A 13,899-nucleotide genomic window follows, 5' to 3' on the forward strand; every position below is an offset into this window, starting at 1 on the left:
TTTTCAACCTCTCAAGATGCTGTTAACACTCGGCTAATTGCACCTCCCTCACAAATCAGGTGCTGCATTAGAATCATTTATCAGTCAGTCCGCACGCGCCGAAGTGCACTTGAAGTGTTTGAAAATGTATAAAGCCACGGTGTCCGTCAGAGCCGCGGGGTTAAAGTGGAGCAGCCTGGAGCGTGTTCAAGAGGAGGAGAGGAAAAAGCTCGCACTTCCAGACATTGTAATCTTAATCTTTTGCAATTACTCTCTGCATTGTAAGTTGCTGTTCAGAACTTATTCATCCAATGCAAAGGATGAGGGATCAGGTTGAGGCGGCGTCGCTCTGCTGCAGTTCTCTCCACCCGACTCGCTCTCAGCACGGCCGTCCTCCCTCCTCCCCCTTCCTTCCTTCCTCCCTTCCTCCTGCAGGGCCGCGGCTTCTCCAGGGCCATGACGGCCAGAGAGGCCCAGGCCTTCGTGGGCGACGTCCCCTGTCCCGTCAACACGCTGCAGGACGACAAGCTCTTCCTGGACCCCCCCTCCACCCCACCACAGGCCCGGTCCAGGCGGCACCGCAGGGACACTCGGTCCGAGCTGTTGGACCTAACGGTGAGATGAGTGTGTGTGTGTGTGCGTGTGTGTGTGTGTGTGTGTGTGTGTGTGTGTGTGTGAGAGAGTGTCTCAAATCAGGACAATGAACAGAAAATATACTGCTTATTCTGCCCTTCAGGCATTTCTGGCGTTTTGTTTTTTTGGTTTGGCGTCCTCTCTGGCAGTTATGGAATTGTTTGACCTCCACAACAGGAAGTGATGAGAGTGGGAAGGCCTGAGGCTGCCAGAACGTTGCTTGTCTGATGGGATGTGGGCATTTTTTCCATTGCCTTTTTTCCACTTTACCTTGTCACAATAGTAGCCCTCTCGTATTCCACCACTTGGCCCGATGTGTGTAAGCTTTTTCTCAGTATTAGTCCCTTAGCATTACAGCCCAGTCTGCTTCCTATTTAATGGCCAGAGAAACATCCTCAGGAATTCTTCTGTTAATGCAGTTAATTATGGCCACTTTACCCCCCGCCACCAAAAAATATTTTAAAAAATAAATAAATAAATGTTCTCCCAAATTCGCCCACAACTGCCCTCTCCACTCTTCCACCTTCCTGGTCAATATGTTACCTGTCAAAAACACGGGACAAACTATCAGGCATTACTGCTGGAGCGGCCGGGATAATTGGCCTTCCCACACTCATCCTAACAGAACTGAACACTCACACACACACACACATACACACACACACACACACACACACACACACACACACACACACACGCACACGCACACACACACTGCAATTCCAATCGAACAAGACCTCACACACACCCGCTACACACTCCAGCTGCTGCTTCCCTCAGGACGCATGTGAAGCTGGAACAAGGTTGCTAACATTCAATACTTTACTCGTGAACACACACACACACACACACACACACACACACACACACACACACACACACACACTGCCGACAGAGCCACTGGTGGTGAAATCCTTTCCTGGACCCCCGCCTTCCTGCGCACATCTTGGGAACTCATTTTCATTTGAGTGGTCGAGGAGTTTTTATGGACCCTTATAATTAGACCTGATTGCGGCTGAGTCACAACAGTGATTAATACTGCAACCTTTCCTCTCTGGCTGGAGTGGCACCATTAGGAGTGGGTGACGGCGGGCCGTCGGCGCCGTGTTTGCATAGCTGGAGCCACGCAGTGCGAGCACTGGGATCGCCCAGCATCACTCATGCATTTATGCATGCATTCGGTTAATGTCTACCCGCCAACTTGCACGCGGCACCCACCCTGCGCTTTTAAAAAAAAAATTGTCATAATATTAAGTTACAAAAAAGGAATCTCGTACCTGCTGCAGCTCCAGCAGCACAGTGTGAAATTACGTCGGCGGTCCCTGCTCCTGTAACACTGTTAAATCTCTGCCCTTGACACCTACCTGATATAAACGTCTCTCTGGAATGTCGAGAGCGCATTGCTGCTGATAACACAATTTCCGCTGCCTGTGTGTGCTTGTGCGTGCGTGCGTGTGTGTGTGTGTGTGTGTGTGTGTGTGTGTGTGTGTGTGTGTGTGTGTGTATGTATGTGCGTGCGTGCGTGTGATTGTGTGTGTGTCGCGTTCATCCACAGATCAAGTTCGGCAAAGGGGAGTGGGTGGTGGGCTCCGTGCAGTACGAGAAGAAAAACGATTTGTCTCTCTACATCATCATCCCCGCTGTCATCGTGCCCATGCTGCTCATCATCGGTGTCTCCATCTACTGCTACAGGTGAGTCGCAGCCGCCAGGAATTCAACTTCCTCTCGGTTGTTGGCGCAGATTGTGAAAGAGTGGACTAACTTTTAAAATTCAAATCACCATTTCCTCGATTAAATTTTCTGTCTTCTGTAAATGAAAATCCCCAATAATGTGTTTTTATTTTGGAGGGGCTGCGTGCAAACAAAGGTACCTGGCTTTGTTTTTTAAGGAGCAGGATTAGCAGGATTTTGCTCACCATGTCGGCAGCTGTTAGGTGTTAGGATGGAAATAAAAATCCTTGAGTTAAGAATGTGTTTTTGTCAAGAAAGTCCAGGGTCTCAGCCACTCGAAATCTTAGACTCTCACTGAAAATTCAAATCCAACAGAAAAGTTTATTCATCTTATAAACAGCTTCATTCCAATATTTCTGACTCGCTGCCTGAGCTGTGACCTTCAGCTGAGGCATCACCGGTCCTGTGTCAGCGCTGCTTCGTTGTAAAAAAGCAGCTCATTTATTCACTGCTGGGTTCACCAGGTTTTTTTATTGTGTTTTTTTTTTTTTACTTTTTTTTAAACTTTTTTTTACATTTGCACTGGTTTTGTGCCTCCATGAATCCTTTGCAGCAGAGTTCTTCTTGCAAAAGGAAATAAATAAACCATGCAGAGCCCAGAGGCTGACCTGTGTGTTAACACTGGGCTAGGCATGCAATGCATCATCAGATCAGCGCAGCTTCTCTCAAGCCCTGTTAGCCTGGATCGCCAGACTGCCAGGTTCATAGTTTAAACGCTTGCTGCTCTTGATAAATAAACATAACTCTCAACTCTGGAGTGTTAAAGTTAAGCGTTGGTGTCAAGCTTCGCTTCAGAGGAGTAGAAAAAAAAAAGAGTTATATATATATATATATATATATATATATATATATATATATATATATATATATATATATATATATACATATATATATATATATATAAATATATATGTATATGTGTATATATATACATATACATTTTTATATATATATATATATATATACATATACATACATATATGTGTGTATATGTATATATATATACATATATATATATATATTGGCTGGACGCAAAGGCAGGCAGACACATTTTTTCCCCCTCATTCATTCATTTTGGTTTCAGAACCATCATAGCTCATCCTCCTTACGTCCCCAGTTCAGTGCTGCACTTCTGTCAAAAAGGTAATTTATTTGCCACTTGATATTTCTGCACTCATTTTCTAACAGAATATTTATTTGAAATAAAAAGGTCCAAACTCACAGAGGAACGGCAAAACAGCGGCAGTCTGACTCAGGCACTAATGGGACGTGCTTCCTTTTCTTTTCTTTTTTCTTTTTCATTTTTTTTCTTTTTTTGGAGAATCTCTGCGTGGCCAATTACAGCAAAAAAAAAAAGTACTTTAGCAGCAATCAAGCCTAAATAGTCTCTCTCTCTCTCTCTCTCACTCTCTCACTCTCTCTCTCTCTCTCTCTCGTGACTCGTGCGTGCGGCACCTCCGTCTCCGTTGCCTTGCTTCAGGAGGAAAAGTCAACAGGCTGAGCGGGAGTACGAAAAGGTGAAACACCAGCTGGAGAACCTGGAGGAAAGCGTGCGGGACCGCTGCAAGAAAGAATTCACAGGTACCCGGAGAGAGCAGCTGTGTGAAAAAACGGAAAAAAAAACAACTAAAAAAAACTCTGTCTTTATTGCCAGCAGCCGACGGAATGTGTCCCTGCTCCAGAGCAATAATGAACTAATGAAGTGAAGCTTCACAGCTCTGATTCCATTTTGCTTCTTGTGACGCATCGCGGCGAAGTGAGCGAAATAAATTCTCCGCTTAATGTTATGGCGTTATTGTGTTGTGGGGAGCAGTTTTGCAGTAACAGTCCTGGGGAAAAAAAAAACAAAAAGCAATCTTCCACAGCTGAGGTGAGCTCCTCAGGACCCCCACACCCCCGACACCACACCAACAATCCCACCAACCACCACCACACACTGCTGCGTTATGATTGAGACAGATGAGGCAGCAACACAAATGACAAGGCCACGTAATAAAAAGGAACAAGGTACCACTGTCTGCTCTCACCCCTCCCCCGCCCCCCCGCCCCGCAGACCTGATGATTGAGATGGAGGACCACACCAACGACCTTAACGAGGGCCGCATCCCCTTCCTGGACTACAAGACGTACACGGACCGCGTCTTCTTCCTGCCCTCCAAGGACGGCGCCAACGACATAATGATCACGGGCCGACTGGACTTCCCGCCGTCGCGGCGGGCCACCATCACGCAGGCCCTCAACCAGTTCTCCAACCTGCTCAATTCCAAGACCTTCCTCATCAACGTAAGCACGGCCCGCGGTCCAGCACCCGCGTCACTTGCACTCATCCTAATTGATGCTGAAACTTTTTGACTGGTGAGGCCTCAATGGGTTCTATAATTTGACAGAGGAGGGGCCAGAGCAGGAGCAGATTGATGGAGTGTTTTAGTGACCCACCTCATTGGAGGGAAAAATATTATGGGATATGTATTCCTATTGAAAATGAAGGAAAGCAAAGTTACAACAACCTATGTGTTTTTGAAGTCCCACAGCATTTAGCTCTTTATTGGAATGACTGTTAAAACACCAAAAAAAAATAAAAAAATACAGCTATTGCTCACTAACTATTAACCCTTTAGGCGCCATGGTCGCAAAATTGCGACAAGCGTCATTGCTGAATTAAACAGGCCATAGCGGCAAATATGGTGCTGAAAGTAGTTACCACTTTACACCAGGAGATGGCAGACACCTGTGGCTTCAATCTGAGCAGCATTTGTGGGGGTGTTTATATTAAGACTTTGGAGTATAAATAGAGAGAAAGCCTCAGTCGAGGAGACAAGGAAGTGGTTGTAGTGGGAGCAGAGAGAGAAAGACAGATCATTTTACTGAGAATACATTGCCGAGAGGTTTGTTCATTGACAAAGTACTTCGTCAAGTAATTTCTGACTCATATAACCAAGAGGAATATTCGCACTCTGACGATGATGTTCAGTCGTCCCGTTAGAGCGAGTCTGCCGGTGTGTCTTTACGCAGCGGCAGCGAGTCGATGCGCCGCGACAGTCACCAAGCAGCACATGCTTCGCCTCAGCGTGCCCGGGGTGTAGTGGGAGTAATCGACGAATGAGGATGAGGGGACGTGGTGGGGGAAGCAGGAGTACTCAAAACACTGCTAATGGTGACGCAGGGCGCAGTGAGAGTTAGTGATCAACGTGGTGGAAGCTGTGGGAGGAAACAGGCTGCAGGGATGTTTGTGGTCACCCTGTAAATTACAGTGATGATGGCTGGGTCTGTTTGAGATATGTGGAAAATTATCAAAAGTGGATAAAACATTTTGATGAGCCTGTGGGGTATTGTGGAGATGTCAGCGATCTGACAGACAGACCCCTGACATCTGACATAATACAAAAACAAACAAACAAAAATTTACTCCTTTCACAAAGTTTGAGTCATACTGAAGATTTTTCTTAATTACAGTACGGCTTTATCTCTAACCAGTTTCAAGTCACGGCCATTTGAAATCTTGATATCAAAATTGAATATTTTCTTAAAAAAATTCTGGCGCTTAAAGGGTTAATATCATTTCTTTAAGTTCGGTGGGCTGGATTAAAAAGCTTTACAGGCCACATATGGCCCCCAGTCCGTAGTTTGCCCATACCTGACCTAGCTAGCTAGTTAGGTTGCTAGTTAGCTAGCGGAGACGCCACAGATGGGGTTGGGGGTGTGGAGGGGTGAGGTGGGGTAGGGGGTGGAGGGCTCAGATGTTTTTAGTTTTTGCGCTCTTGCTGCCGGCTGTGCTTTCTAAAAGCAAGACTCCCCCCACCAGGACCCCCAACGCCCAGTTTCCACATTTTCGGTACCATTTTATTCGACCGCTTTCTCGCCGCTGCTTTCAGAAGAAAAAAAAAAAGACCTGTGTCTGATTCACTGCGTTTGGTTGCGAACCCGTGGAAGGAAATAGGAAATTAGCCTCCGCTGAGCAGCAGGAGTCAACAGAATTTTATTTATTTTATTTTTTTTGCAATAGTAAAATCCCCACACAAGGGCTTTTCTGGGGCGTTTCATATAGGGGAGGCCAGGCAGAATGTTATCGGCGGTGGGGAGGAAGAGCAGGAAGAGGAGGAAGCAGCCTGATCGATTTGCAGCCGCTAAGCAGCATCGACACGCTGCTGCTCTCTGTGTCGGAGGATCTCCCGCCCTGCTAAGACCGCCAGAGAATCGGCACATTTCTGATTCTTATCTGATTGATTTCCACATCTAAAGGAGGCCTGATTCCTATCAGACAGTGGCTGAATTTGAGTATCCCCCCCTAAACCCCCCCAAACCATCCCCCTCAATCTTAGAGATCCATTCTGTGCAACCAGAAAGTGAAATTAACCCAGAACTGGGTCACTCCAAATTGCTGTGTGAATCCTGGTCTAAGTGAGATCGAACGGCACCACAGTTATGATGTAAATCTTTAAAAAAAAAAAAAAAGAAAAGAAAAGCTCCTTTGATTCCTCTTAAAAGCACATTGTGTTGCTCTAGTTATTTTCTCAACACAGTGTGGTCCAAGCTGCTGTGAATGAAGTGAATGAGCTACGCTCGATCTGAAGGACTCACACATGTTTCAGTGGGTGAAAAGCTCAGGGAGAGAGTTTGAAGATCTGTATTAAATCAAAGTTGTCGGCTTAGCAGCAGCAGCTTCCAAGGCTGCTGCTACTGCTTCTGCTGCTGCTCGTGTGTGTGGGAGAGAGTCCTCGTCCACTAAATGGTGTCTTTTCTAAGCCACGGTGTTTTTTTTCTTCTCTTTTTTTTTTACAGTCGGGTATTAAATTTACCTTGACTTTTCATTATTCAAATAAAGAAACAATGGCTCATGCCACCTTGTCTTCTTCTTCTGCCGGCTGTGCTTGTTCTAGGGAACTAGTGCAATAAAAGGCATGCAAGTTTCTAACTATAAAATTACAGAATAAAAATTAAAAATAGGAATAAAAAACAACAATAAAATGTATACGTATGCATATGTATATATATATATGTATATATATATATATATATATATATATATATATATATATATATACATATATATATATATATATATATATATATATATATATATATATGTATATGTATATATATATATATATATATATATATATATATATATATATATATATACATATGTATAATGTAATACTGTTGTGCAAGGGGGTACTTTGTACACACTTAAAGAGAGAGTTAAAGAGAGAGAGAGATTCTTCTCGTGTCCTCCTGCAGTTCATCCGCACGCTGGAGCGCAGCAACGACTTCCACGCCAGGGTCAAGGTGTACTTCGCCTCGCTGCTGACGGTGGCGCTGCACGGCAAGATGGAGTACTACACCGACATCATGAGGACGCTGCTGCTGGAGTTGATGGAGGAGTACGTCCACAGCAAGAACCCCAAGCTCATGCTGCGCAGGTGAGAGACCGACTCCCTGCTCCTGCTGCTGCTTCCCTCCTGGCAGCGAACCCTGCGGACGTGCGAGGGGAACTGGGCTCGGCTTCAAGACGCCGCCGACAGTTTCATTGCGCCGCCATGTGTTCGGCCGAGTCGTGCGCCCGCTGCTGTCGGCCGTCCGCCGCCGCCACGGCAAGCAGACGGCCGCGCGATGGGCTCCCGTCCTCTCCCGTCTGTTCCTCCCACTGTTTCATCCTCCTTTTCCTGGCTCGCTGTGCTCGACTGGTTCTCCTCTCTCTAATTCATCATCTTTTTTTCTTTTCTTTTTTTGTGTGTGTGTGTGTGTGTGTGTGTGTTTTTTTAATCATCATGTCCTCATCACAGAGCTGTTTGTTTGCAGTTAAAGGCGTCAAACAACTTGTTGCTGCAAAGTGTTTTTTTTTTTTTTATGTTCCAGGACGCTTAATTGTCATTCGCCAAGGTGCGTCGGCTCAGTTTTTATTTTATTTTTTTCGCATCAGGATGATTTAGCAATGAGCATCTCCATTCAATTCCAATGATTCACAAGCCTTCTGGAAGGTTTTATCGTTTGAGAGTCCCCTCAAACTGAAGTTAAGTTTTCATTTGCAAGAAAAAGAAAGAAAGAGATGAGAAATGATTTTTTTTCCCAGCCGCCTTTTTCTCCCTTTCTCAAAAAACGTGGAGAATCCAACAGAAGCATCGGTCGCACCAGGTAGTTGCCGCCCAGGGGGTTTGTTTTCCAGCTGGGCTGTAAACACGGGGCTTAAACATGCTGTTTACTGGAGACCTCGCAAAGGACTCCTCTATGAAAAAAAAAAAAAAAATGATAACTTCAAATAACTTTTATTTCCAGCTGTCCATTAGCGCCTTTGTTTCCATCCAGGATAAAGATCACGTCAACGTCAGCCCCTCCCCCGCCGAGCCGCAGGCTCCGCGTGACCGTGACTGGCTCATTTTTTTTTTTTTTTGCGAGCGCACGTCTTAATTATCCCTCGGAGGAGATGCCGCTCGCGCTGATTAGGCCGGCGTGCCATGGCAGCCCCTCCCCCGCGCATGCAACATATCTAATTAGCCGTGGTAGCTGCTAACAATGAGTGCCTGCCCGCCAGTGAATATTTGACACTGGGATGGGTGATCTGTCACTGGGGGCTGGAAAAAAAAAATTCTCAAACTGTTGCCAAGGAGGCTTGCGGGGGGGGGAGCAAAAAAAAAACACTCGTTGATCTTGAGATGTTAATGTCAGATGAGTATATTACCAAATAGTGTTTTTATAGTGTGTCACTGCGAAGAGAGTGAAAGGTCTCATTGTGTCATTGTCTGACTTTTATGCTTCCTCGGTACAGACACATCCGGTACATTTTAGCCCTCTGTTTACAGCATCCTGCAAAAAAACAAACAAACAAAAAAAAACGCTGCGGAAGTGGAAGAAGGAAACTCGGTCTGAACTGACATTAGCCGGCTGGTGCCGTTCACTCCAAGCTGCCGTTGCCATTCGTAATGTCACAAAGGGCAGATGATATCCAAAAGTACAGTGTGTGGGGGGGGGGGGGGGGAAGCGAAGGACCGAATTCCCTCATTCCTGTATGTGTGTGTGCAGTTCAGCGACAGTGCATCGCTGCTGGCGAAAAATAGGATTATGTTTCAGGGATTAATTTGAGAATCACGACTAAAGTAGAAGCATACTTGCTAATTAGCTGTCTATGAACTTGTTAATTAAACGTCATTTCTTGCCACAAACAGTCCATGAATATATATGTATTTAATGTGTATGTATATAAATGTATATACACTATATATATATATATATATATATATATATATATATATATATATATATATATATATATATATATATATGTATATATATATACATATATATATATATACATATATATATGTATATATATATATATATATATATATATATATATATATATATATATATATATATATATATGTATAATTTATTTTAATGGTCAATAAAAATGTTAATTACCAGACAACTGTTTCCGCTAATACCAGAAGAAGTTGCACAACGCTTGTCCCCGCTAAGCCGCTGCTCTGCTGTGTTGTGTGGCAGGTCAGAGACGGTGGTGGAGAGGATGCTGTGTAACTGGATGTCCATCTGCCTCTACCAGTTTCTGAAGGTAACACTCGGCTCAGACGCACACTCACGGCAGCAAAGTGATGGCGCTTTGCGCCGGAGGCGTCAGTGCAGCTGCTGCTACTCTTTCCTCACTTCTAATTGGTTATTAAATTGGAGTGTGACTTGCCATTTATTCCTGCTGAGCTCAAGCCAACAACCAAAAAAAAAAAAAAAAAAAAGTGTAAAGGATTTGAAAAAGAAATTGAAGACGTGCCGCAGCATTTAAAGCAGCGCATCATAAATTCCTTCATTTCTTTCATTAGCACTGGCTATTGATGATATGCATTTGTCTGTCATCTGGGGGGCGCTAATCACAACAATTACTTCCTCAACAACGTCTGAGACAACGTACAAACGACTTTGTGGCTTTGTGTGTGTGTGTGTGTGTGTGTGTGTGTGTGTGTGTGTGTGTGTGTGTGCGCGTGCGCGTGCCTGTACTAGGACTCTGCTGGCGAACCCTTGTACAAACTGTTCCGAGCCATCAAGCACCAGATAGAGAAAGGGCCTGTGGATGCCAGAGTGAAGAAAGCCAAATACACTCTAAATGACACGGGACTGCTGGGTGACGACGTGGAGTACTCTGTGCTGGTGAGATTGGCACACACACACACACACACACACACACGCACTCACACTTACGGAAACACTCATTCGGGAAACTACATACGGTGCACTGAGACGACTTGGTTTTTTTGTGTCTGCTGAGCAATACAAATATGCACACAAACACACATACACACACTCACACTTCCGCTTGCGCTGCAGTTGCCATGGAAACCACCCAGAACCCCACAGACGAATGCCCGCCTTTTGTGTGACATCCATTTTCAGTGTCACTGTTCTCAGCTCCGGAACGACACGGGCGACACGTTCCAATATAGGGGAGCAAGAAAGAGAGAGAGAGAGAAAGATGGGGGGAGAGGGGTAGCGGGAGGGAGAGAGAACAACAACAAAAAAACTCCACGACCCAGACTGAGCCTCGAGTTACGAGCCCTGGCCCGCCAAAGCCCCTCCTCGACCTTTCCAACATGTCCCTGCTGCTCTGCTGTCGCCCAGGCCGCCCTGTTAGGAGTCGTTGAGGGTTGAAAAAAAACAAAACTGTTCTGCTTTGGGTGTCGCGTTTCAGTCATGGGCGGCTAATGGCGGCTAATGGCGGCTAACGGACGGCTGCATTCTCTTAAAGGTCTGAATGTATAATAATAACATGAAAGAAGAATAAGGAGCCGTGGGTAATGACGTTGTCGAGGACAATTATCAAATTAGCTCCAATTACACGTCCCCCGCCATGATGGATCGCCGACTGTGATTGGATTACAAAAGAGAGGGGTTGTGGGGAGGGGGCGGGGGGTTGTAACTGGATTTCACAGACGGACACGCTGGTGTTTCCTCCCGGCTCTGATTCACAGCGGGATTTTTCCCTTCACCTGGAAATGCAGACTGGCTGGTGAGAATTGTTTCTGTGATTGGATTGCACGCACACACACACACACACACACACACACACACACACACACACACACACGCACCCCAAGCCCATCACCTCTTGGCTGGATGTGTCCGGCGGTCCGAGGGTTTATTTCTGTCAGAGTGACGGGGACGTGAGAGGCGAGGTGGGTCACAGGCTGCTCCTGCTGGGCCGCACTCGGTCATTAGCCGGCCAAGGTGACAGGTCCTCTCAGGTGTCGCCGCAGACAGAGTGTGCGTGTGTGTATGTGGTAGGAAGCCGGGTTGTCATGACAACATCATCCTGACAGCATGTGTGGGTCTGCGTTAGTGGGTGGCTGGCTGGGTGCTGCGACCATGTGAGGATATTTCTGCATATTCTCTCATTTGACTGAGTGGGGATGTACACACACACACACACACACACACACACACACACACACACACACACACACACACAAATACAATTTCACACTGTTATATCAGCCTAATGTAATGATTTTTACGTGTGTGTGTGTGTGTGTGTGTGTGTGTGTGTGTGTCTCCCTCCCAGACCCTGCAGGTGCTGGTGCAGCATGAGGGTCCAGACGTGACGACGGTGAAGGTGCTGAACTGTGACACCATCTCGCAGGTGAAGGAGAAGATCATCGAGCAGGTGTACAGGAACCTGCCCTACTCCCAGAGGCCCAAGGTGGACAGCGTCACTCTGGGTGAGCCGGGAGGGGACTGAGAGGGCGAGGGTTCGAGGCCCGGGTCACACCACACCACCCACTGGAGGTGTGGGCTCCAGAGCAGATCTGGAGAAGAGATTTAATGGGAGTGTAACCTTTAACTCCCACGTTGATTCTGAAAGCTTGGGAAGTTCGCTTCGTATATTCAAGTGAATTAAATTAAACAAAATAGAATGAGGGCATTTCTTTCTCTTTTTTTTGCACTGGATTTTTCTTTTGTGTTTTAGAGATTTAGGTTTGTGATTTTGAGATCTCTTCCCCTCCGCCTGTTTGTGGACTAAATAAAGCGTCTTGCATTATTCAGAGTCGGCAACAGAAGAAGAAGACAAGGGGAAAGACTTGCCGCTGCAGTCACATACCTCAGGGAGCAACTTGAAAGACTGAAGCTCGATATAGACTCTCTCTTCTTTTTTTTTTTCTTTTACATCAAAGCCTCTTTTAATTCCCGCGACATGCTGTAGACGCCACTCCTTAATGCATTTTGGATAAGGAGACATCCGTCTCGTCTCTGGTGAATCGCGCTGATAGGCCCCGCCCATTCTGATCTACTAGTATTCTAAATGAATAATGTGTTGCTGATGGTGCAGAGTGCAGGCGGCACGAGTGCCAGACGTGTGTGAAACATTGGCTTTTAATTGCTCAGTTTGAAATTTTGAAATGGCTCGTTGTCAAAATAAGTGCGCTACTAATTCGGAATCGGTATTGAGCAGAAAGCAAAAACAGTCAAATCTTGACGTGATATGATTCTCCTTCATGGAAGTTAACCTGAACTTTGCTCCACACAGAGTGGCGGCCCGGCTCCACGGGGCAGATCTTGTCAGATCTGGACCTGACTTCCCAGAAAGAGGGCAGGTGGAAACGCATCAACACGCTGGCGCACTACAATGTGAGTATTAACAACAACAACAGGAAGAAAAAAAAAAACAACAGGAAATAGCTGCAGACACGAGCTGGCAGAGGGGGTAAATGGCTCCATGTGGGCGGCAGAATGTGAATGGGTTGGCCTGCTTTGTTTTATTTTTTATTCATTTTTTATGTCTGCAATTGGATACACAGACAGCAAACCTCATTAGGTTTTCCTCATATAAACTTCTGAAGGCTTTTAGTTTTACCAGATGACTGCTAAATGTTTGATTTCACTGCCGTCTGTCACTCATCAAGTCAACTTGCTAGTTGTCTACGGTCCTAATTTTCAAATGTATAACATTAGAAGTTTTGGAGCACACTGTTGCACTGTGTACACTTTATTGTTTTGCACGACACAGCTGCCAGTCCACTGTTATTTAGTTATTTAGTTTGTGTTTTTCATGCACTCAATAAGTTGCTTAATTAGCATCCTGTTAGCACCGGAAGTCTATGAAGCTGCCACGTCTCTGATGTGTTGTTATGGAATGAAGATATTAGGTTGGTTTGTTTCAGTTTTGCCAGAATAGAAGCTCCACCACCCATTTCAAGTCTCCCCTGTTAGAAGAAGCTAATCTAAGCCAAGCTATTTGGCTAACATGCCTCAGTAAAACCGTAGACGACATTATGGCAGACAAGTGTCATCCATTATTCATTCTTATTATAATTCAAACTCATTTTTCCGTGTAATAATGCAAAGACTGATATTGCTTTAATGCTTTGTACAATATTCTGACTACATGTATCTTCAGGACCAGAAATGATACCAGATCCCCACATCTCTCTGTTCCATACCTAACCAACATCACTGCCACACACACACACACACACACACACACACACACACACACACACACACACACACACACTCACAGTTAGCGCCTGATGGTATGCAGCAAAAGTTCAATGTTTC

The 13,899-nt window shown here is 45.4% G+C and overlaps 2 protein-coding genes across 13 annotated transcripts in view; one reads left to right on the forward strand and one right to left on the reverse strand.

Moving 5' to 3' along the window:
• LOC142896435 (uncharacterized) overlaps window positions 1–13,899 on the reverse strand; it is a 393,522-nt gene that overhangs the window by 203,944 nt on the left and 175,679 nt on the right. The window lies entirely within an intron of this gene.
• plxnb2b (plexin b2b) overlaps window positions 1–13,899 on the forward strand; it is a 136,423-nt gene that overhangs the window by 114,726 nt on the left and 7,798 nt on the right. For all 12 annotated transcript variants that reach the window (XM_076038067.1, XM_076038065.1, XM_076038071.1 and 9 more), the window contains 9 exons: window positions 415–594; window positions 2,168–2,304; window positions 3,824–3,924; window positions 4,397–4,626; window positions 7,582–7,763; window positions 9,844–9,910; window positions 10,351–10,497; window positions 11,906–12,062; window positions 12,869–12,969. In XM_076038067.1, coding sequence (XP_075894182.1) covers window positions 415–594; window positions 2,168–2,304; window positions 3,824–3,924; window positions 4,397–4,626; window positions 7,582–7,763; window positions 9,844–9,910; window positions 10,351–10,497; window positions 11,906–12,062; window positions 12,869–12,969 — 1,302 coding nt within the window. The remainder of the gene's footprint in view (window positions 1–414; window positions 595–2,167; window positions 2,305–3,823; window positions 3,925–4,396; window positions 4,627–7,581; window positions 7,764–9,843; window positions 9,911–10,350; window positions 10,498–11,905; window positions 12,063–12,868; window positions 12,970–13,899) is intronic.

This window comes from Nelusetta ayraudi, unplaced genomic scaffold (genome assembly GCF_046127955.1).
Source record: "Nelusetta ayraudi isolate G7.1 ecotype Tasmania unplaced genomic scaffold, CSIRO-AGI_Nayr_v1 ptg000053l, whole genome shotgun sequence".
Lineage (NCBI taxonomy): Eukaryota > Metazoa > Chordata > Actinopteri > Tetraodontiformes > Monacanthidae > Nelusetta > Nelusetta ayraudi.